Consider the following 21,218-nt stretch of genomic DNA (forward strand, 5'->3'; position numbering starts at 1 on the left):
TCGTTCAGAGGCGTGATATTTGATTGGTTTACAGGAACTTCCTCAAATCTAATTGGCTGCCTGGCGTTGGAAACCCGCGGATTATAAAAACTACTGCTGCTTGAAGTGAAATAGTATCTATACAAACGTATTTTTCCTTAACTGACCTGCTGGAATCGTTTCACAGTTGTGCTAACGTTACGATAACGTCAACTCAGAATAAAATAGCTCAAAACTGCTGTATTGGAACCAAATGTGTCACTCAGCAGCGGTTTGTTTGTAGTGGCAGTAACGTTAGCAGATGGCTAGTTAGCCAGATAGCTCAGGGGAGGCAACGTTACCTTGTCAACTAGCTATCGTCAACTGTAACTGCTGTGCACATTAACAGCTAGGAAACACCAGCCGCACAGTTCCTTTCTACGATTGGGGTAAGTGTTGGGATGTGTCGGGTTTAATCTTCATATCAGACGCTAGTAGTAACTTAAATACCGAAGCAACGTATTCGTTAGCTGAAACAGCTTAACGTTGATCAACCGACACGTCGGTTGTTTCGATGCTGCAAGTCATTCATTCTCCCTATATGGATCAATCATTGTCAGACCCAGCTGGATAACCAACAGCAATGTCGCTGTCGACTGAGGCTCATTTTGGGCTGAGCCAAAGCAGCAGAGGTAACGTTAACGTTAAAGGAGGCACTATTTGTGTGGTGCCCGACCTCTCCTCTGAACTCCTGGCAGATGACTTCGACCTGAATAAGTCCTACCCTTGTACTCAGTACCCACGGTACAAGAAGAGCCTTATGACATTGCAACATCGTTATTATTCTGGTTCCTTTACAGGTGAGTGTTACTGATTTGGTCGTAAATGTGAGTACAGCTGAAATTATTAATCAACCGCTACAGTTCTGATAATTGAGTATCTTTAAACAATGCAAGCAAAAATTACCAAAAATCAGATTTTCATTGTTTTTCTTTGATGAAAGGAAATTGACTATATTTGTGGGAGAAAGTGATTTTTTTTTTTGTCCCAAATTTTTGCTTACAGGTGAACATTTGGATTTTTGCACTTCTGTCGCAGAGAGAAACTGCCAAATCTCTAGCTTACATCCTAGCTCCCAAGTGTTTGCTGTCTGCCTGCCACACCAGTCCACTGTGTCGGAGACAGGGGAAAGCTTGTTCAGTCAGCTAATCTCTGGAGATTTTGGCCTGTCAGGATCTCCATCTGCCCTCAATCCAAACAAAGCCATTCTTACTGTGGACCACAAAACCAGAGAGGTACTATGTGTGTGCTTAATGTGAGCAGTGGCGGCTAAGCAAATTAAGTAAAACAGTACTGCAACTAAAACATACCCTGTAAATGTGTTTTATCTTCATCTTTCAGATTTTGTCAGCAAATGAGCAGGCCTGCAAACTGTTTGAGTGCACCACCGATGAGCTGACTGGAAAAAAACTGTCCTGCATAGTGAAGAAAACAAGTCAGGTTTTGGAAGAAGCACTGGAAGAAGATTTTCTGCTTGTGGATGGAACTGTCGCGGGTGTGTCTGGAAAAGTGGTATGAAATTGGCTGACAAAAAAAACTTGAAAATGAAAGTAACTATGCATTGAATTCATGGATTTTCCTCAAATTTGTCTGTGTTAACATGCTACTTTTTCTCTAGGTGGATGTTGTGACATTATCGGGAGAGGTGCCAGTGTCGGTGTGTACCCACAGAAAGTCACAAAATGAAGAGCACTTCCTTGTCATGATGGAAAATGTCGAAAGGGTATCAGCCACTCTGTCCTTTTCACAAGATGTAAGTAAATCAGTATTTAGTAGCCTTTCTTTTGTTTATTTTTTCCCCAACAACTTTAATGAGAATTCCAGCTTTTCCTGTCTTTTCAAACGTGTCTTAATAACTTGATTGCATTACCATCTTCAATTAAAAACTAATGGGTAAAATATTAGAATTTTCTAACAATTATTTTTTACACCATTTCTAGGGCAGCATCCTAACCTGTGATTTGACATTTGCCCATCTCCATGGATACCACCATCCTGACGAATTAAAAGGAGTGTCTGTCAAGGATCTAATCCCCTCTTTACAAATCCCCCTCCACAGTAATGCATTGCCCAAAGTAAGCACACTTTACAACTAAAACTGTCACCCTCAGCTAAGGAAAGAATCTTTTCTTAAGCTTTGCTTTCAAGTTTATGTTTACCAATGTGCTGCTTAGACAGTTCAGAAACACACAGACAAGAAATTATATCCCACAACGTTTTAAGCTCAGGTATTTTTGTAAATCTGTCATCTTTGACTTTGTTTTTCCTTCCTTTTTTTAGATGCTGAGAGTTCAGAGAGTGTGTGGGAAAAGCAGAGGAGGTGCATCTGTCCCGCTGTGCATCAAACTTCAGGGGGCAGTGGTATGTGGGAGGCCCCAACACCAAAACAATGGGACTGGTTGCACTTGTCCAACCGAGAGTCTTGAAAGATCAGATGCACAGGACAAGCAGCCATACTCTCCTCTCACCTCCTCGGTGTGCAAGTCAGTTGGCGAACACGGTGAGCAACTTCATATAAAAGAGCCACGCTCTGGTAAGGTGTTTAAAATATAGTTTTTTTAAAGACAAGGCTGGGACATAATGCTAAGTCAGACACAGTGTTTTTCTAGAGAAACTGGTGCTTAATCCACTGACTATGTTATGCCACCCAAGCACTACAACTTCCTGCGGTATAAACTCCTTAGCCTTTAATAATAAGAAAAATATGCAGAAGCTAGACAAGATCATATAAACCCATGATGGAAAAGTAAAGTAAAAATTTGAAGAAACTGCCAAGCACTGATTGAAAAGTGTTTTTTAGCGTTAATGTCCTTGTTCATGTCTACCCTCTGTACTGCTTATCAGTTGAATAGAATTGATTTGCTTGAATACTAACAAAAGGGTGACACCATATACAGTACTATATGTACCATAAACATTTCTATTCATCATATACCGTAATCTAGTAGACTTGCTGTAACTAATTGTGCATCTTCAACGTTCTTCCAACTTTTTACAGAAGTCAAAGTGGACAGCATTGTCCTCTCTCCCAGCCCTGCACTGGAGTACTCTGGAACAGTTTGGGTGTTTGCTCCTGTGAGCGGCCTCCTCCTGCTCCACTCCGATGGCTCAATCTACAGCATCCACAGCCACCTGGCTCTCAGTCTGTTTGGCTACAACAAGGACGAGCTGCTGAGAAAGGTTAGCCAATGTGACCAGCTGAACAAGGCCATTTGCATTGATGACCATGCCAACTCTCACTTCTGTCACTGCTGCTTTGTCATCAACAGAGTGTTACTTTTCTGATGCCCGGTTTCTATGGATGGATGTGTGATGCAGGTAGGAAGGCCAGCTCCTTCTCTGATTCTCAAGCACAGGCTTCGGGTAGATCAGGTGAGCAGTTGTATGTATTTGCGATGTGTACAAGATGGCAGCCTTTTCACAACAGAACAATCAGAGGTTTTCAAAATGTGAGGCGTGCCTCCATAATTATTCCCCAAATAAAAGCAAGGCAAGGAATGATAACAGGAGTGACAAAATCAATATTAACTTCAAATTACATGGACTGGGGGTTAGTTTCAGATTTTGAAAACCCCTGTCTAAATTGTTGTCTGTTGTGGTACAAAACACACAGGTTTATATATAAATAAGTGATGTTTTATATCTGTCCGACAAGGTTGTTTATGTACCTCAAAATGGTCTCCTATCATGCCAATGCTGCTACTCTGTTATTTTACTCTAAGTTTACTCATGTTGTAGGTTTTTATTTTGTGATAGAGTGCTATTTGTTTACACAGGGTGTGATTATTATTATTTTTTTTCTTTTTTATTTGTTTATTTAACTTTCCTTCTTTCTTTTAATCCTAGACCCTTCTTCGCTGGTGGCTGGTGATATGGGCATGGTGCAACACGCTGTCCTGGGTAGAACCTCCACAGGGAGAGGCCGGATCTTCACTGGAACCAGCACCCGGCTGGAGAAACAGGGCAGCGCTTTGTCCGCCCTTTCTCCTCCTGCTGTCACCTCTACACGTGTGCTTATGTAAGTCCTAAGCCACCAGAATGTTTTGTCCCCAATAACTGGGAAAATAAACATCTTGGGCATGACCTGCACCGGAACTCATGCCAGCAGAATAAATAGTAGATCAAATCTGTGCTTTATATTTTCACAAATAATGGACAAACAAGTTGCTGTAGCAAGATCCAGGCACCTAAAAGCAGCAGCCTGCATGTATATTTAATGTGCATGGCAGAAAACAACAACTCTGTGGTCAAACCTGATACCTTCTAAACAGCCTGTCACTAAAACATTGTTTAAGTCACAGCTTACCGCTGTTTCTCCGCTGTTTTTTTGTTGTGCCAAGTTTTTCTAAACTTTTTAGATATTGCAACCTGTGATCACAATGATTTCAATCATTTTGTGATTGCTGAAAGATGAATGTTTCAGATTTGGATTTGGACAGTATATTGATGCCACTCTCTTTTGCCATCTGTTGGACAAATAATGTCACAGCATGATTGGTCAGGTCTGGTGAAGGAGATGAGTGAGAGGCAGCTCCCACCTAAAAATATCTTAAAGTAATGAACCAGACCTGCAGAGAAACATTAATGTGGTATTGCTGTAGTGTCATATATGTTTTTGTATCAGTCATTTAGTACACTACCAAGAAAAAAGAAAATGATATTCCTATGATGTAAAATAATGACACCTATAATAAACCATGACACCTAAAATGTGCATTTGTTTGTGATTCAGGGATTTGTACAGTGTGCTAACACAACACATAACAAGATGAGCTTTTTTTTAAGTGATACCTCCAACCCACACCATCCTGCTAATGAAGCACATCTAAATGCTAGAGCAAAAGTCTCATATGCATATATATTTCCATCATTATTTTCACAATAACTAGTCCTTGAATTTTCCCTTTATGGCTGCCTACATTCGTATTTGATTTTGAGTGGCATTATAATACTTTAGATAAAAAAATCCAGCCACTCTTTCCTCAGGGCCGATGACACTACAGAGCTGATGGAGGAGGCAGCCCAAGTTGCTCTCTGCAGTAGCCAGACAGACAGTACAGACAGCACTCAAGCACTCCTCAAGACATTTGCCTGGGTGGAACCTCCAGAAGAAGACACCTTCTGCCCAGATCCTGCTGAACCACCACACCATAACCGGGAACAGCAACTGGGAAGTAAGATTCTTAAAAACAAACAACCTGCCATAAACATTATCTCAGGTGGCTAAACAAATATTTGTGTTTTGTTTGTTTTATTTCCCCTCTTTAGACACTCCCTCTCAGAATGGACATGCTGTTGGCACAGTGGGTGGCATGGTGCCTGATGTAGGGAAAGACCACTGCTCATGTGCCTCTGTTCTCCAAGACTCCAGCTTTGAGGTGATCTCACTGGAGAGCAGGTGAGGGCAATTCTTAGTCTTACGAGACATTTCATTCACCACATTTTTAGCACCAAAATGTACAACTGGCTTTAACCTGTTTTGCATGTAATCACCCCTCTGATATCCAGTTGTTAAGACAGCCCATCTAAAACACACTGTACTACCGAGGCTACCAACTGCTCTGCATTCTACATTATTGAAAAAATGAGACATGTTCACCATCTATGTTATTCCTTCAGTGCATTCAAATTGTTCAGGCTGACTGCTTGTGGGTTGAAGTTTCACTAAAATGTAGATACCTCAATTTAGAATGAATTATCAGTAATGTAGATGTGATGCAGCCTTAAATGACAGTTTTCAAAATTTTTTTATTTCCCCCACCTCCTTTTGATAAAATAATACTAAATGTATTCTGAAAAGTTTTGCCAAACAAGATCCATTGTTTCTTTATTCTCGGTCTCAATAAACTGATGACAATTTCCCAGGTCTTCCTCTGGCTTTTGTGAAAAGTTTGCCGGCCATGGTGGTTCTGATCCAGGCCAGCCAGAGGACTCTCGTTCAGCACACATAGTGGACTCAGCCAGCTGCTTCCTAGATCTTAACAGCAATGGTGACCTGGTGACCCGGGCCCTTGCTGACCTAGATCTGAGCGGTAGCATAGAACTGCTTAGCGGCAGAGGGTACGGTGATGATAACCAACGCTCCATGACGTCCTGTGATACAGCTGAGCTCCTGCGTACGCCCTCACCATGCGTGATAGGGTCTGACCAGGAGGCGGAGCCTGTTGAGACTGGGAACGCTGGCGTAGACACCAGAAACGGCTCAAGTGAGGAGAAAGAAGAAAAGGACCAGGGCGAGCAGGATCAGTGGGCAGCGCTCTCCTCAATTCATAAAGACAAGAGCCAAGGGTTCTGCATGCAAACGAACAGTGGGATTCAGTCAATGAGAGAGATTCCTGCCACATCTACTCCTAAGAAACAGAAGGTGAATGGACGCCCGCTCTCCTCGGACAGTACACAGATAGTGGAGGGGCAATTCAATGGAAGCGCATACCACAGAGATGGCACAAGAGTAGGTTGGTACAACTGTTGATCTGTTTTCCTGGAAAAAATCAGTGTTACTGCGTTCATAAAGCAAATGGACTTTAACCAGAGCCTTATTTTCTCTCTAGATGTGCAGTGTGATGTGTGCAGAACTAACCTCCCTGATGGGAGCACTGTATTCTGTGTGTGGATGAGTAGGCCCGGCCACCATGGGGCACAAACCGATCGATCACTGCACAATCAATCAGGAGCTAGTCCAGGAGAGGTCAGTGGCATGAAAGATGTTTAATAATACACTAGTGTGGTACATAATTTGAATTTTGAATTTACTGAAGGATAGCCCCTTGAGATGCAGCATCTCATTTTAAAGGGGGTCCTATAACACATAATGAACAAATACATACATATATTACACATATACAGATAACTCGCACACCACTCTCACCCACACCCAACAACCAACACCCTCAGTTAGTACAAGAAACAATAGCAAAATAAAACAATCCTATAACTAACAATACCAAACATTCAACCCAAAGCAGATCAAATTATTATTTACTCTGTATGTAAGCAAAATGTACAACAAACATAGTTACCTGTATGGAGGACAGTTAAAGTAAACACATTTGAAAATAAACTTTATCCAGTGAAATTCCCTTCTTGCTTTAGGCTGTAACCAGTTAAGTGACTCATACAAAGAGCAGTGATGAGTGGTAAATGGACACCTCATCACAAATCTACAAAGACAATTAAAAACAACATTAAGAGGCCTAAGATTGGTGTCGGTGGTGTTCATATAGATTGTATCAGCATAATCAATAATTGGCAGCGTAAACTGAGTAATAATTATTTTCCTGACATGAAATGTAAAAAAATGTATTGAACATTAAAGAGAACTTAAGAACTTTTTATAATGAAGTCTATATGCAATTTGAAATTGAGTTCAAGGTCTAGCCAAAACCCAAGATATTTAAAAGAATCCACTTCATCCATGAGAGACCCATCCTCAAAGTTGATATGCAAATGTAAATCACTAAGACAATTACGCCTTGTTCCGAACAACATATTACAGGACTTCTTTTTATTTATTACTAATTTATTCATGTGAAGCAAGTTTTGTATCAAATTGAAATCCGCTTGTAAGGAATTCTGTATTTTTAATATATTTGAGTCTGAGGTGTAAATAACTGTATCATCAGCATACAGACGCACTGAGTAATCTTTACAGATTTTTGATAAATCATTGATGAAAATAGAAAAAAAAGGAGGTGTCCCAAAGTGGATCCTTCGGGGACTCCCTTATCAAGCAGTAAATAATCAGAAAGGGAATCGTGGAAAACGATACACTGTTTCCTCCCGTGAAGATAAGCATTATATTATCTCTATAAAAATTGTTCTGCTTTCAACTCATCATTCTTTCCTCCTTTTAGAGGATTGACGAGGCCAGTCACGGTGAGGCACTACGCTCCACCATGGACCTGGAGCAGTCTCGAGCCTGTGACGGGCAGTTTGAAGAAGAGTACCAGCCTGTTAAAGCTGTCGGTAAAGGAGCCTTTGGTTTTGTCTGGAAGGCAGTAAGGCGAAGTGATGGCCAAGAAGTAAGAAAACATTTTTATTAATGTGGAAACATGTCCCATCCACGTATAGACAATGTGCAGCAATATCTATGTATTTGACATCAATTATAATCAAATGAAAACAAAGATGATTGTCGTGATGATGGCCTCTTTTACTTTTCTTGTGCAGGTGGTAGTGAAATTCATTAGCAAGGCCAGGATAGTGAGTGATTGCTGGGTCGATGACCCCATGCTGGGACGAGTCAGCCAGGAGATTTCCATACTGACACGAGTTCAGCACCACAACATAGTGAAGGTAACTGGGTTGTCACATCAATTTTTAAGAATTTTTAAGACACAAGCTTGTAAACACCTTCACTTATTATGCTAAGTTATTCTGCTCACCCTGTACTATACCTGCATGTGCCACTAGGTGCTGGAGGTGTTTGAGAATGGGAGTTACTTCCAGATGGTAATGGAGAAACATGGCAATGGCTTAGACCTTTTTGAATTCATCGACATGCAGCCAAGGCTGGATGAGGCCCTGGCCAGCTACATCTTCAGACAGGTATGTGCATGGCCAAGAGAATACACAGGACAGGAGAACGGGCTCTGAAATGTGAAGGGCTCATTTGTTCCTTGTTAAACTGGAGGTTCTGTCTCTTCCCAGCTGGTTGCCGCTGTCTTCTATCTGAGGACTAAGAACATCCTTCACAGGGACATAAAAGATGAGAACATCATCATTGACAAGTGTTTCCACATTCGACTGATAGACTTCGGCTCTGCTGCCATGATGGCTCCCGGGAAGCTCTTTTACAATTTCTGTGGCACACTGGAGTACTGCTCCCCGGAGGTTCTTCAGGGAAATCCGTATGTACATAATACCAAAGAGTGACCAGTGGCATTTTTTTTCCTTTTCATTGAGCAACATAGAAAATTTTATAATGAATCTTTTTATAGATTGTTTAGGTCCTTGTGTTCAATCTGTTCACTCAAAGCATTAAACATGACAGCAGAATTTAGATCAGAACACTATTTTCCAGTCCTGTATGAATTTTATGACCCATTTATCTTGAGAATGGACAATAAATCTATATGTGGCTTCAAGGATATAATGATCTCAAAGTTAGAAAAGCCATACACAGATACTGAATTAGCTGATAATCGAATGCTGCCATGATTCCCTTATTGCCAAGTATGAGCTTGTTTTAATCATTGTCTGTCTCCTCATTGGGGTTCTGTTGTAGCTATGAGGGTCCAGAGCTGGAGATGTGGTCTATTGGTGTGTTGCTCTACACGCTGCTGTTCAGTGAGAACCCTTTCTGCGGTGTGGAGGAGATCCTAAACGCCAAACTAAAACCCCCGTTCCACATCTCTCCAGGTACTCTGCTTAGCAGTTGGCTGCAAATAGTTTTCATTGACTGTCACACAGAAAACCTTCCAATACATTTTTACAAGTCTGTGCTGAAATTTCTCTTATGTATCCTCTCAGACCTGCATGGTGTGTTATGCGGGCTGCTGCACAGTGATCCCGTTCAGAGAATGACTCTGGACCAGCTGCTGCTGCAGTCCTGGATCAGCCAGCCCATTTCCCTGGCAGAGTACAGCTGGACAGAGGTGGTCCCTGCAACTCAGTGCTACTGTGAGTACTTGTCAACACAAGCGTTAGACTGACAATGGCCAACCCTGTTTTCCACTAGAGATATAATGAGGTTAACCTGTAATTAAATACCACTTTCGCTGTACATCTTGGATTTAAAAGAAAATCTGTAAATGCATTTTTTTACATCCAAATTAAGATGGTCACTGTATCCCTACCTTTTCCACCTTGTGTTAATAAGCTGCTAACCCACCTGAAGTAACTGAGTATAGCCTTCCTTTTGACAACTACTGTTTTTGAACTGGCCTTCAAAAACCTATACAGTCCGTTAAAGTAGTAGGAAATGGCACCCGGCCAGACTTGTTTTGTTCCATTTTACTTCGGAGGTTTTAAAATACACATAACTCATTAGAGGGTATTTTGTAATGCCACCCTTTGTTTCCTTGTGTAGAATTTATACATAATGCATTATCTGCACAATCTGTAATCTCAGCTGTGCAAATTAAAGATTATAAAGTAACTGAGTAGGACTCTGGTACTCAGGACCCTCTCTTCCTTTTAACAGCCTCACCACCGCACCAGGAGTCCAGTCCCAAAGTGTACTTCAGGCAAAGCTTGTTCCCGGATCAGTGTGATGACACCCTTCCCGATGAGGAGGAGGAGGAGGACGATGAGGATGACAGGTTGTCAATGGTGGCCCTGGAAACAGAGCTTCAGAAGTACCTCCACGAGGATTAAAGAGTAATTTAAAAGGGGTGGATCCGTGCAACGTTTAGCCTGCAGCAATGAGAAGAGGACATGAAGTGCAAAATAAGAAAAGCGAAGCTTGTCTGAGTCCAAGGCCTTAATCAAACTTCACTCTGTCCAGACAAATGGACCTTTGCCTTATATGGAGTAAACACAGCTTGCTACCAAGTGCAATGAATATCTTTGTCAAGCTGGTGTTGGTCAAAATGTGCTTGTTTTGTGATATTTGTGACTGCTGAGTGCATCACAGGGAAACAAATGCATCACAATGCACCAGCAGTTTTTCCCTTTTATTTAATCTATTGTATTTATTCTCTGGCTTTAGGGGGAAATTCAAGCATTAAAATCAACAGTTCACAGGGATCCAAAATCCATGACTTGTGTTTACCTCAGAAACCACACAGAGAACTTTTGATTGAAGTTGAAGGAAATAGTTTTATTGTTCCAGCTTTTGTTCAATACATGTCTGTTTTATGCTCATGATTTTAATCTTCAGTGTTTTAATTAAAAATTGTAAGTATATTTACAATATTGTATCTATTTATTTTTATACATTGATATAATTTTACCAAAAACACGTGCAAATGTTGTACATTTGATTTTTTTTGCAGTAACTTAACACAACAATTCATATGGCAATATAATAAAATGTTTTCACATTACTTTTTCTAGCTTGAAAGTGGATTAAATTTTTCAGAAATCTGGATAAAGCCTTGCAAATATTATCAACTGGAGTAAAAATACTCCAAAATATCACATGAATTGCAGGTATATTCACATATATATGAGGAGATTGATTTATGGATGTAAAATAAGCAGTTTTGGGTTTAGGTTTAGCAACAAGCAGCAGAAGTGTATTCTGTTAGATGAAACACTCAAATACTACACCTTATTAATGAAATATGTGACTGACTGTTCAGCCTAGTCACAAGTCCCAAAATAGACCAATCAGATTGTATGGGACCAACACAGCTGTCGAGCCTATCGACAGTACTCTTGGGAAACTGATGTTTGAGAACGCATTAGTACGAGACGACATCAAATGCCTCGTATCCTCTTTGATAAAACAAACGTTTTTATAAATCAGAAATCATTCAAATATCTGATTTTCACTTTTGCTGTGAACTTCAAATCACGTAAGAAAATAGCGGAACCTTTGTCCTGTACACCCTGTGTTGAAGCTGAAAGTCGGAAGTATATGAACGACGGACGAAAATGGCTAGCCCAGTTGCAGCGCGGCAGGTAAATCACATTGCTACAAAACATGACAAGTTATATATTTTTTCAGCTTAGAATTAAATAAACGCGTTATAGAAAGTTTAATCTAATGAGCCATATACTTCTGAAATGTTGAAACGACTGACAGCCCACAAACGTGCGCTATAACCTTTATGTTTGCTAACTTAGGCTAATGATAGCACTGTAGGTTTATTATCTTATGCTAACCTTTCTTACATATTTGCTTTACCGCTATAATAGTGATATTTGCCCTGCAGCAACAGGAGTTAAAACAGGGACATATCTGCTGTCAGTGTTTTATAGCCTTGGTTTGTTTTTCTCAGATTCTTAGGTGGACTATGAGAAATGCCACCTTCTCTGTTTTCAGTCCACTTCAGTTGGGGATATGCCACCTCCAACCTTTATGCATCAGATTGTTCTGTTCCTCCACCAGCCAGGAGACTCGGCAGTCAACACGACAAGACCATGAACTCAGCCCTCTATGCAGGAAGCCAGCCACAGAGCTATCCATACCCTCTTTGGTAGATATGGGATTCACAGACACCCAGGCAGAGCAGATCTTTGATGCCATGTCCAAATTCAGAGGAGGAAGTGCTGCCAGACATGCTCTGTCAACTCTCACTGCTCTTTTTGTCTTGGGGCTCAATCCTTCCAGTGTGCTGAAACTGCTGGAGAAATGTCCTGAACTGTACACTGTCAAGGAATCGCAGCTTCAGCAGCGCATAGGAAACCTGCGGAAACTAGGTTTAGTTGAAGGTGAGGCCGTGAAAGCTGATTCTGATTCTGATCTTTATGCACCACAATTGATCATAATTTTGTTGAAGCATTGCTTCAGAGGGAAATACTTCAAGCTCAGAGTACACAGTATGAATGATTATAAAACAAGTGTTTTTCCTTATATCCCCCTTTAGGCAGTCTTCAGAGAGTGGTGGCCCATTACCCTCAGATCCTGACTGTGCCTGTGAAGACTGTAAAAAATGCTGCGCTGTTCCTCAGAGAGAAGTGCCTGTTTACTGCCCGGCAGGTCACAGACATCCTCAGAGATAGTCCGGCCATAGTACTGGAAAACACGGGTCAGCTGGAGTACAAGTTTCAGGTCAGCATGTAAACCAAAGAAAGGAATGGGAGACTAAAGAGAGTTTTACAGACTTACAAATGACACATAAAGAAAAAGTTTTGTAACATGCATGTATTCCTTTGGGGCAACTGTGCCTGTCAAAATAACGTCCCCAAAAAGTGCTTATTTTTGCCACTGACAGGCTCAGACTGTTATACGAGGTGTCTGACAACATCATGGAAAGCATCCCTACGAGTGTTTCCTTTTGGTTTTTACACGAAACAGAAGTCTTGCTCAAGTACAATTCTCGCTTTGAAATCTTGAGAGGCGAATGGTTGCAGGAAGACAACAGTGTAATACTGAAATTATCCTTTAATTCATACACGTAGTAGGCATTATACATGGGGGGGACATGTCCCCCCCATGTATAATGCAAGTACAGTCCATAACTAAATGAGCCTTTAAGGTAAAGGTGGTACTGAAAAGTAGCAAAGTCCTCAATATTACAGACTTTTCTTTTGTGCTGCTGTTACTTGTAGCCTACTTGAAGACCGTACTGAGGATGCCTGCAGCAGGGTTGGGTAGTAACTTGTTACAAGTAGCCTAACGCAAATTTGCAATATAAATAAATAAAATAAAATAAATCATTGGCACATTTTCACGTTCCTTTTTAAAACTTTAGCCTACTTATACTGTTTACTCAGTATTTTCTCTGGGCCAGTTATCTACTTTTAATTTTGCTACAGTTTTCATTCATACCTTTATCACTTAACCAGTCTGTAATCTGCATTTTGCTTCATTAACCGTAATGAGCTGTCATCCAGGCTGTGTGCGCGCAGTTACGTAGATCAGCCCTGGTCTCGGGCGCTTGTCACGGTCACAGAGCTGGGCAGATGCAGACATTTAGAAAATCAGGCAAACACCTTTTCAGTTAAAGGTTTTATTGTTCTACTAATACAACTGAAATCCAGTGACAGCACGCCATGTCACTGGTGGCCTATTGGAAAACAGCCTGCGTCGCTCTTTAACAAGCTGGCAAGTGAACACTTTCACTTTCCATTAACGCCGTGTTAAAAGCGTATTTAGTCTCTGCAGAGCAAATGTACTTCACACTGTAACATTTAAGTCTGATGATCAGTTATTAACAGTACCCTGTTGTTGAAAAGAGCATCACTTTCTTTTGTTCTTTCACATTGGTTACTATTTGTTTTATAGCGATGTCCGATGGTGAGTCCATAAACAGAATGTTGCCAGTGAAACTAGTCTTGGCTTTCACTCAGCAGCTACCAGCTGTTATTTATTCAGGAAGCAATCATATTTGAGATGCACACAGAGAGAGGGAGAAAATATGGGTGGAGAAAACAGTCCTGTTGGGCTTTACGCACGACGCACAGCTTCCTCTGTATGTAGGTTTACCCTGCTTCAACAACGAGCTGCTAGTGTGTTACTGCCACAATAATTATCTGCATTGTAAAGATTGTTACATTGAAAAGAGACAAGTGAAAGTAGTGGCTAGGCAGCAAGCATAATATTTTAAAGTGATCTTATCAATACATTCATGGAGATTTAAAAAGGAAAATAATTGTTGTAAACAGAAATAGCTAAATTACAGATAAACCCCAAGCAAAGCAAATTGCATTCCCTAGAAATAACCTGTTGCACAGTAGATGAAATATATATATATATATAGTAGATGGAGTAATTGTATTTTTTCTTGAGTAAAAATTTTGAGTACTCTACCCGCCTCTGGGCAGCGGCACCAGTACTAGCTCTGATATGGTGAACATGAGACAGGCAGCAATAGGGCAATAGATGAGGGCAATAGCAAAATAGAGTCAAAGCCAGCACAGTCCAACGCACCAGTTTATGGTAAGATTGATAATGATATGGATTATTTATTTATTTATTGTATTCAAGGGCTCAGCTGAGTTGATTTCTTTACTTTAGTAGAGTTAAAGAGCTGTTTCTAGTTTTAGTATTTTAAAGGCTCATTTAGTTATGGACTGTACTTGCATAAAATTCTCAAGAATGCAGGAATAAAGGTCTCTAAAGACCCAGAGCCCCAACAAATGCTTTGTCTGGAGAGTGGGCTGATCAGGGAAAAACTCCTGGGCCATTTGTTCGCCCCTGTCCGTGACCAACATTGGCCTTAAAAACCTGTTCCGTGTCCATAAACAGTTTAAAAGTAGCCAAAATTGTTACACAGAGATGAGCATCCTAAAGTAATTTAAGAGGACAGAAGTCACAGGAGTTGGAGTAGAAATAACTGAGGAGGACGAGCTTGTCAGTTGTATGGATAACTACTAGACATAGTATATTTTAAAACTCACGTAGTAAAAAGACTTTGTTATGCCAATGGCATGTCATCAGAGTTTACATTGAAGACAGTTCTGTGTTCACAAACATTTGTTGCAGGGAGAGTCAGGGCCAAGTGAGACAGGCAATATCACAGACAGCTCACAAGTGTAACATTAGGATAACTAAATACATTTGTACTGTGGCTATCTACATTAACGTGCAGGTTATATGGTTTAGCATGGTTTTTATGGTAGGTAGTCGGTTTTGTTCTTGTTATATTCTACTCCGTCTCTGACTTTGAACCCGAGTTTTCATAGCCTAATCTTCCCTCTCCAGTCTATTGTCCATCTTCTGTCACTGCAAATCACCTCTTTGAGCCACACCAATAAGTACATTCTATTTTCAAAAGTCATTAGAAATAAGCATTTAAAAAAAAAAAAAAAAGAAATCGGTGGGGCACGCCCCCGAACCCTCCTAGCCCCAGGTTCAAAGTCGCTCCTACACAATTTCAATCCTAATTGAAATATATATGGAAGAAGTTCATTACAATTGAAATAAACTTGCTATCTGGGCAACAGTTCACATGATAAAGTGCTGTTCTCATTGGCTGGTTCCAGACCTTTGAATTCGAGTTGACAGTTCTGTCTGATATTAGGCAGCTGTCTCATGGTAAAGTGCAGATTTATTGACTTCCTCAAAACTTGATCAAACATCATATCAAAGGCCACAGCTGTTGTAAAACACACCTCCTTCCTGTTTACATAGGCTGTGTCCCAATTCAAATACAACACCAACTGCATGCAGTATGTACTATTTATTCATTTCCATGTAGTATACAAGACATCAACGTATTTCATTATAATAAGAGGAAATGATACTTGTGCTGACAAATGTCAGTCACTCATTTAATCTTCACAGACAGAAATATTTTTTTAGATTTAGTTGTTTAATTAGTTTTTCCTGTGAGCAGCTCTTCTATAATACCCTGCATTGTGGAACAATACTGTCCATCAACAGCACACCGCAAACAAGCACTTTTAATAAGCATGCTGACTTTGTTGAGAAGACTGGACTTGGTTGCTTTTCCAGAGTGATATTGTAGTCTCAGACCTCGAGAATTTGCGACCTCCAACTAGAAAAAGTACAATGTAAAGCAACTTAAAATCGGAGCTCCTACTTGTGAACTCGGGGCAAATCCATCTACCCTGACTTCATGAAGAGGCAAGTATCTAACCTCCCACAACAGTGGCACCTTGGAAGCGCATATTAACCCTAGTTAATAATATAATAACCCTAAACTAAAAGGCAACATAAAGTATATTTGCCTGCATTTAATTAATATAAAACATACTGTGATATAGTCAAACCTGTAAAATTGATATCAACATATGTCGCCAATGGTATTAGGTAGCTGGTTACAGTTAAGAATCTCTGTAAGTCCTCTTCTTTGCACAAATGTAATTCAGGAAAACATTCGTCACAGTCAGCTACGTTACGTTTTCCGTTCATTTTTGGTGTCACGCACCTGGAATGTTTTGAGGTTCGAAGTCGGAAATTTCAACTTGAAAATTCTGACTTTTACCTGTGACTGGAACTTTTGCATTAACCTGCTTAATAATATGGGACTGGGATGCTGCTATAATACTCCCTCTAGTGGCCATAATTGAACTCCACACTCTTGTGAATGGATCACAGTGTTGTTGTTAAGTGATGTATGACTTGGCCGTCTCTACACAATGGAACATGGTTCATCTGAGGTTTTGTGCTGCTTTTAACCAGGAAACGGATCATTTAGCCAGTAACTGGATATGTGCCATATTGCTAAATATAATATATGCTGAATTACTTGTTAGTCTCTTGCTGTAAGTACATTGTATTAACAGCTAGCGTTAGACGTCTTCATTTGAGGTTTTGTCATTCCATATTAATAATTGTTTGTTGTTTTCACAGTATGTCTACTTCCGAATGGGTGTCAAACAGGCGGAGATGGTGAAGTCCAGATTGTTCCGTTTCACTCTGGACGAGGTGCGCCATCGACATTCTTTTCTGGAGCGCAGGGGCCTGTATCAAACCCCAGACAAGAAAGGACAGACGATTATCATCAACCCCAAACTGGACAGCATCCTGAACATTGACCAGGACACCTTCCTCACACATGTCGCGATGGCGTCAGCAGAGGAGTACGATGTATTTAAGAGACTGATGGCAAGAGAGTGGCAGGAACAGGAGCAGCAGCAAGGCGGCATCAAAGCCAATAGTGATGCTGAGGAGGAGGATGAAGAAGATGAGGAGACTGGAGGAAAAAGTGGATACACAAAGAGGAGAAAGAAATGACAGTTGGGGAGGGTCTAAGAGAACGTAAAGATTAAATTACATGATCAGAGAAAATCATATGCCTGATGGGGGCAAATGAACCAATAAAGCCTTTCCTTTAAACTGTTTTGTTTTTCTCAGATTTGTGATTAAATACTATAGAAAATTCTTATCTAAAACACACATGGAAATATAATGTGGTTCTTGTCATCTAGCTTGTTCACTTTTGAATGTACTGGCGATAGCAACTTATTGGACTGAGTGAACCCTCTGGCTTGGAGTGGATTTTCTGTGTTTGTTTAAGTGGCCACATCAGGACGTAAGATGCGATGACGCCACTGATGGATGAGGCCTTTATGTGAAAGATGTAGAACTGTCATGTGTGAACAGTTACTCCCATTACATTCTTTCTGCTGTCGGAAATGTTTTTTTATTTTTTAATCAACCCCATAAGTTTAGGCAGTTTCAGTGGCTTAGCTGCCTTAATGCACCGGAATGAACAGGGAAATGTGAATCTGATCAATTTAATCTAGATGGCTTTCAAATGAGTTCTTACAACCATAACACATTTAAAACAACTTGGGTTGAAAACACTGAAAAAGCAACCGCATAAGGAGCAGCTAAGAGGATGAAAGCTCCACCCCGTTACTATGTGGCGGCCAAGTGGTTGTGTCCTTCCCTATATTATGTATGAGTCAACAAAGAGTACATCAGATAAGGACACTAGGTGATACGAATCGTACAAAACATCCATTGATTTATAGAAGAGGTAATGGATGTGCAACACGGAGGTTTTTCTGTGCTGGACGTCAGGTAAGAAAACTCACCTTTGGTCAGTCGATAATTTGTCAATAGGTGTGTTAGCACAATGTTTCAACAAAAGCAAGTGCTTTTCTGTTTTTCGTCTGAGGAGTATTTTGAAGCATTTAGCCCAGTGGTGGCATAGTATTATGTTTGTATTATTGCCCTTAAACACTTTATTTTATTTACACTGATGCCCCATCTGAAATGTAGGCAAATTAACGTATATTAACATTCACAAAAGAGTGTTTCATCCAAACTGCAACTAAAGCAAGTTGTAGAGAGACAGTCTATTACTGTACTGTATTCTGTTCATATTCAAACGTTGGCTTCTCATTTTCAAAATGATCTGGATTAACAGTCTGTACTGTAAGAGGAGTATTACAAAAGTTAGTTATTAAGTAATGTCATTTTGATCAAGACTGAGTCAGCCAAAGCAGTGCGCGAACAATGTATATATTACAGGTTTGCCCAGCCTGCAGTATATCAAGATGGTGGATATTTGAACAGCAAACAACTTGACAGATGTTGTTTAAGCACCATAGTTTGTTATTTAGAGGTACTGCTTCTTTTTTTTACACTCCTTCATGTGGAGAGCCTAGATCTAGAACTAGATTGTAATGCGTTTTAGCAATAGTATAAAATAATCTGGAGTCATTCTCTAGACTGCATATTTGGATGCATTTATGTTTGTATTTTGAAGGTGGTCCACTCTTGATTGTTGATATTAATTTATGATGTTTTCATTCACAGGAAGCTGCTTGAGGAAGTAGACAACACACCATAAAACAAACCTCTGAGCATCCTCCTCCATAATTCGAAAGACAAAATGGCAGAGGCAGTACTCATTTCAAACCTCACACAGGAATGGGTGGAGAGTCTGCGGAGGTGGCATCTAGAATATTTTTTCATCCCTACCACGGTCATCACTTTGGCCTCCTTTCTAGCCAACCCTGTTCTCCTGGCATGCATCTTTCTGTCCCGTGCTTTGCGTCAGGAGACACGTTACCTGCTGGTGGCCAACACCCTAACGGCAGACATGCTCTTCCTCGTCCTCAACCTGGCCACAGTGATCTGTAATGCTGCACAAGCTCAAATGCCCTGGCTGGTTTGTGAGCTGCTCACTGCTGTCTCTGTCAGCGCCTACTGCTGTGCCATCCTCACGGTCACCCTCATGGTGGCAGACACATACGCTGCGGTTCGTTGGCCCCTCCATTACCATGACATTCTTCCACCTGCCCGCACCCACCGCATACTGGTGGGAGTGTGGGTGCTGTCCGCCGTATACCCTTTCACACTGTTGATAATGATGGAGGCGGGGAGTGAAAACCCCCATGAAAAGATGGCCGTGTGCCTGGTCCTCATCTCCCTCGGCTTCATCAAGAACATGACAGGGATCCACATCTACTTCTTTGTAACTGCACTCATCTGTACTGTGCTCATTTTGTACTGCTACGTTCGGCTCTACATGGTAACAAGGACCCAGGGCATCTGGCAGAGCCGCTTCTCCAGGGCCCGGGTCACACTGCTTGTTCACGGGGTTCTGCTCCTGCTCTACTTTACCCCTGGCTTTGTTTTCATACTGGAGCTCGCTCTTTTCCAGAGGAAAGACATAAGTCAAGATGCTCGAGTTTGGATTAACACGATCAATATGTGTGTTTTCATGGTGCTACCTAGGGCATTTGCTCCATACCTGTATGGGCTGAGGTACCGGGAGCTCTCTGATACTCTAATGCAGCTGCTGCACCAGCACAGGAGACTCAGCCAGATCACAGTTTGATAAGGACACATATGAACTGTCCATTATTCATTCTCAATATCTCCAATTAATTACTTGTGACATACGTACATATTTTACATGGTTTCTCAGTTGCCCTACAGTCAACAAAGAGGTCACTGCAAGGCAGTAGCCAGGGTTTTAGAAATACTGAGGTTATATGAGAGTCCAAAATTTTTTTTTATTTTGATAAGACACCAAAACGCAATTTTTTAATTTGTTCTATATTAATTTAAAATATATTGTTTGTTAGTGTATAATGTCTAAATGCTCTTTAAAAACACACTCCACAATGCTAAGAATGTAATTCTGGTAGAGAAACAGTAAAATCCCTCTATTTGATCTTATTGTTTGGCCTACATGAGTCAAATTTAAGAATAGTGACATGTATAATTTGTATGTAAATATTGAACTATGGACTTGGCTGCAGTGTTGTCAATGGTTGCTTGTGACCTTTCCGTGTTTTATACATATGGTGTTTGCTTCACCTCAGACACCACTTCTTTGTCGTTATTATTCTAAAAAATAGGTGTCACATGTCAGCATCGCTGTAGTACTTGCAAAAAAGCAAGTACTACAGCGATGCTGACATGTGACACCTATTTTTTTTGTGTGTCGCTCTTGTGAAACATTGTTAGAAAGTCTACTATCTCCTTAGCTTCTTAGCTGTAGCTACCGCTACCCAGAGGGCACTTCAACAAATTGTTTGCACATAGGGGCAACTTGGCCAGCAACTTTTTCCCTGGAAGGGCTCCCATCAGGGTTCTTCTTCTGGGATCAAAAAACGTGGTCACCCCAGTCCTATCCTCTCTTCATCGGCTCCCTGCTCAGTTAAGAATTCAATCTAAGGCATTGCTGATTATCTTCAAGGCTCTTTATGATCAGGCCCCAGCTTACAGTGGGTACGGAAAGTATTCAGACCCCTTTAAATTTTTCACTCTTTGTTTCATTGCAGCCATTTTCCAAAAATCAAAAAAGTTCATTTTATTTCTCAGTAATGTACACTCAGCACCCCATCTTGACAGAAAAAAAACAGAAATGTAGAAATTTTTGCAAATTTATTAAAAAAGAAAAACTGAAATATCACATGGTCATAAGTATTCAGACCCTTTGCTCAGTATTTAGTAGAAGCACCCTTTTGATCTAATACAGCCATGAGTCGTTTTGGGAAAGATGCAACAAGTTTTTCACATCTGGATTTGGGTATCCTCTGCCATTCCTCCTTGCAGATCCTCTCCAGTTCTGTCAGGTTGGATGGTAAACGTTGGTGGACAGCCATTTTCAGGTCTCTCCAGAGATGCTCAATTGGCTTTAAGTCAGGGCTCTGGCTGGGCCATTCAAGAACAGCCACGGAGTTGTTGTGAAGCCACTCCTTCGTTATTTTAGCGG

The 21,218-nt window shown here is 40.8% G+C and overlaps 3 protein-coding genes across 6 annotated transcripts; all 3 read left to right on the plus strand.

Moving 5' to 3' along the window:
* Positions 1-67: 67 nt before the first annotated feature.
* On the plus strand, positions 68-10,873 carry pask (PAS domain containing serine/threonine kinase). 2 transcript variants are annotated; one of them, XM_046052668.1, is made up of 21 exons: positions 68-407; positions 579-818; positions 1,024-1,253; positions 1,360-1,530; positions 1,637-1,771; positions 1,959-2,093; positions 2,299-2,518; positions 3,017-3,198; positions 3,288-3,390; positions 3,865-4,036; positions 5,005-5,192; positions 5,287-5,416; positions 5,884-6,473; positions 6,570-6,706; positions 7,872-8,039; positions 8,188-8,313; positions 8,431-8,565; positions 8,668-8,867; positions 9,245-9,378; positions 9,490-9,639; positions 10,163-10,873. In XM_046052668.1, the coding sequence occupies exons 2-21, from the start codon at positions 602-604 to the stop codon at positions 10,333-10,335; spliced, it is 3,696 nt and encodes a 1,231-aa protein (XP_045908624.1). In that variant the 5' UTR covers positions 68-407; positions 579-601; the 3' UTR covers positions 10,336-10,873. The 2 variants fall into 2 exon arrangements, with proteins under 2 accessions (XP_045908624.1, XP_045908625.1); XM_046052669.1 differs by having other exon boundaries at positions 3,288-3,336.
* Positions 10,874-11,341: 468 nt separating this feature from the next.
* On the plus strand, positions 11,342-17,374 carry mterf4 (mitochondrial transcription termination factor 4). 3 transcript variants are annotated; one of them, XM_046053059.1, is made up of 5 exons: positions 11,342-11,586; positions 11,907-12,104; positions 12,239-12,339; positions 12,495-12,679; positions 16,889-17,374. In XM_046053059.1, exons 2-5 carry the CDS (start codon positions 11,929-11,931, stop codon positions 17,270-17,272), a joined length of 846 nt encoding a protein of 281 aa, XP_045909015.1. In that variant the 5' UTR covers positions 11,342-11,586; positions 11,907-11,928; the 3' UTR covers positions 17,273-17,374. The 3 variants fall into 3 exon arrangements, with proteins under 3 accessions (XP_045909015.1, XP_045909013.1, XP_045909014.1); XM_046053057.1 differs by having other exon boundaries at positions 12,017-12,339; XM_046053058.1 differs by having other exon boundaries at positions 11,344-11,586; positions 11,907-12,339.
* A 1,507-nt stretch (positions 17,375-18,881) lies between these two features.
* On the plus strand, positions 18,882-19,832 carry LOC123971879 (probable G-protein coupled receptor 148). The gene has a single exon (XM_046050918.1). It carries the CDS (start codon positions 18,882-18,884, stop codon positions 19,830-19,832), a length of 951 nt encoding a protein of 316 aa, XP_045906874.1.
* Positions 19,833-21,218: the final 1,386 nt, after the last annotated feature.

Source organism: Micropterus dolomieu, linkage group LG06 (assembly GCF_021292245.1).
Source record: "Micropterus dolomieu isolate WLL.071019.BEF.003 ecotype Adirondacks linkage group LG06, ASM2129224v1, whole genome shotgun sequence".
NCBI lineage: Eukaryota > Metazoa > Chordata > Actinopteri > Centrarchiformes > Centrarchidae > Micropterus > Micropterus dolomieu.

Bases quoted from the DNA above. Each gene is read 5' to 3' on its own strand.
- pask (XM_046052668.1), top strand. From the start codon at position 602: ATGTCGCTGTCGACTGAGGCTCATTTTGGGCTGAGCCAAAGCAGCAGA. The intron at 1,254-1,359 runs GTACTATGTGTG...TTCATCTTTCAG, and splicing joins TGGACCACAAAACCAGAGAG to ATTTTGTCAGCAAATGAGCA. The intron at 2,094-2,298 runs GTAAGCACACTT...TCCTTTTTTTAG, and splicing joins ACAGTAATGCATTGCCCAAA to ATGCTGAGAGTTCAGAGAGT.
- mterf4 (XM_046053057.1), top strand. From the start codon at position 11,387: ATGCCTCGTATCCTCTTTGATAAAACAAACGTTTTTATAAATCAGAAA. The intron at 11,587-12,016 runs GTAAATCACATT...TTCCTCCACCAG, and splicing joins GCCCAGTTGCAGCGCGGCAG to CCAGGAGACTCGGCAGTCAA. The intron at 12,680-16,888 runs GTCAGCATGTAA...TTGTTTTCACAG, and splicing joins AGCTGGAGTACAAGTTTCAG to TATGTCTACTTCCGAATGGG.
- LOC123971879 (XM_046050918.1), top strand. From the start codon at position 18,882: ATGGCAGAGGCAGTACTCATTTCAAACCTCACACAGGAATGGGTGGAG.